General features: G+C 37.4%; 1 protein-coding gene across 1 annotated transcript; it reads right to left on the bottom strand.

The window, feature by feature from the left end:
- Positions 1-1,157: 1,157 nt before the first annotated feature.
- On the bottom strand, positions 1,158-2,095 carry LOC308619636 (olfactory receptor 5G3-like; the record flags this gene model as incomplete). Its single annotated transcript, XM_081238653.1, is given in 3 exon segments — positions 1,158-1,391; positions 1,393-1,465; positions 1,467-2,095. Coding segments are annotated over 3 exon segments (936 nt in total).
- Between the last annotated feature and the right edge of the window lie 405 nt (positions 2,096-2,500).

Raw genomic sequence — 2,500 nt, forward strand, 5'->3', positions numbered from 1 at the left:
ACCTTTCCTACTTCTAACACCATTCCCATTGAAATATCATTGTCAGCAGGTACATATATATCCTTTATAGTTCTCTCGATGCTCATTTACACTTTCACTTGCATCTTATTCATTATATAGGTTTTGCCCTTTTTCTTAATGGTCAGTGCTACACATTGATCTTCAATGTGATTTTTTCCCTCAACTAACAGTAGACTGTATACAATAGTTCTCTCCAATTCAATCCAGCAATATCTAATTCAGTCTTCATTTGCTGCACAATATTACATGGAAAAAAGTTCACTTTTCTCTCAGTGATGGATATTCAGGTTATTTATTTTATTTTTCATTGTCACTACACATAACACCGAAATGTAGGGAATCTTATGCATTGGCATTTATATTTCTGTAGTCTAGATTGCTAATGGAGGGATTTCTAGTTCAAATGCCATAAAATTTATCATTTTAAATGGAAACTACCAAATTGCTTTGTGGAAATGGAGCAATTCATACTATCAACAAGAAATAATGAGTCTGGCATAGCCAACTAAGAACTTCATCGTCATTAAAACAATCAATGTTACATCTGCATTGAAAGGCATGGCATTGCATTTTAATTTCATTTCATATACTTGGACAATCATGACGTTGAATGTTTTCTCCATATATTTTTGGCAATTTGCATTCCCATATTTGAGAATTGCTTCTTTCTTTGTTTGCTTATTTATCTATTGTTTTCTGATTCTGAATTTTAGCCTGTTCTTTGAACATTAGGGATATTATCCCATCACTTGGCACATGTGCATAAATATTTTCTCTTGTTTTATTATTTGCCTTTTAACACTGATTGTGGTACATTAAATTTTCCATTATAACTTTCAGTTTTCATGTCCAGTTTAAACAGTATTCACACATCCACTACTGTACAAATATTAAGTTTCTTCTAGTATATTTTCACATTTATATTCTCAATCCATCTGTATATTATTTTGAAACCCCTCTCATGTCACAGAGAACAAGACTGGAGGAGAAAATTATTTAAGAACTGTTCTGTTTTTTAAATCATCTTGAACAGACAGAGACAAGACTCACATGAAGCTTCTGATTTCCAGTCTAATGTTCCTTTTACTAAACATTCTGCACCAACAGCTATGGTACAACACAAGTAGAGTTCTACTTTACCTACTTACTAGACAATTTTTCCTTTCAAACTTCCTACTGAATGCATTTTTCACCTCCTTGTTCCTCAAGTTGTAGATGAGGGGGTTCAACATGGGGATCACTACAGTGTAAAAGAGAGAAATCACTTTATTAATGAGTAGGGAGGAACCTGAGCTAGGTCGGACATAAATGAAGAAAAGAGTCCCATAAAGGATGGAGACAGCTACCAGGTGAGAAGAACAAGTAAAAAAAAGCCTTCCTCCTCCCATCAGCAGTCTGGATCCTCAGGATGGCCATCAGGATGCAAACATAGGAGACCGTGATTGCTGAGTACTCCTATTGCTCCAGCCAAGATGAAAAGCACCAACTTATTGGTCCAGGTGTCTGCACACACTAGGGAAAGCAGTGGTGAAATATCACAGAAAAAGTGATTGATAATATTTGGACCACAGAAGGGTAAGCAAAAAGTGAGAGTTGTGTGAGTCATGGTGCTTATAAGAGCCACAGCATAAGGGCCTATAACCAGCTGTACACAGACCCTCTGGGACATAACAAGTGTGTACAACAAGGGCTTACAGATGGCCATATACCGATCATAGGCCATGGAAGCCAGGAGGAAACATTCGGTTGCCACAAAAAGACCAAAGAACCACATCTGTGCAGCACAACCCATCAAAGAGATGTCCTTTTTCTTTGCAAAGATATCACACAGCGTCTTGGGGGCAATGGAAGAAGAGGAACACATGTCCACAAAGGACAAATGGCTAAGAAAAAAGTACATAGGTGTGTGGAGTCTGGGATCCACCCATATGAGAATGATCATCCCCAAATTGCCCCCCACTGTGGCAAGATAGACAAGGAGGAGAATGACAAAGAGGACAATCTGCCGATAGAGATGATCCGTGAGGCCCAAGAAAAGAAAGTCAGTCACTGCTGTTTGATTCTGATCTTCCATTGGTCATCTGTAATCTGTTGTAAGAAAGAAAGAATTTTATGATGAAAAAACTATCATTAAGACCTGGGACGAAGTGAGAGAGTGGCATGGACTTATATACACTACCAAATGTAAAACAGATAGCTAGTGGGAAGCTGCTACATAGCACAGGGAGATCAGCTCGATGCTTTGTGATGACCTAGAGGGGTGGGATAGGGAGGGTGGGAGGGAGGAAGATGCAAGAGGGAGGAGATATGGGGATATATATATATGTATAGCTGATTCACTTTGTTATAAAGCAGAAACTAACACACCATTGTAAAGCAATTATACTCCAATAAAGATGTTTAAAAAATAGTTACAAATAATATTTTAAGCCAATAACAGATTATCTTAAACAGGTCTATAAGAGACAGTTATAGAAAT

This window comes from Mesoplodon bidens (genome assembly GCF_964165515.1).
Source record: "Mesoplodon bidens genome assembly, chromosome: 7".
Lineage (NCBI taxonomy): Eukaryota > Metazoa > Chordata > Mammalia > Artiodactyla > Ziphiidae > Mesoplodon > Mesoplodon bidens.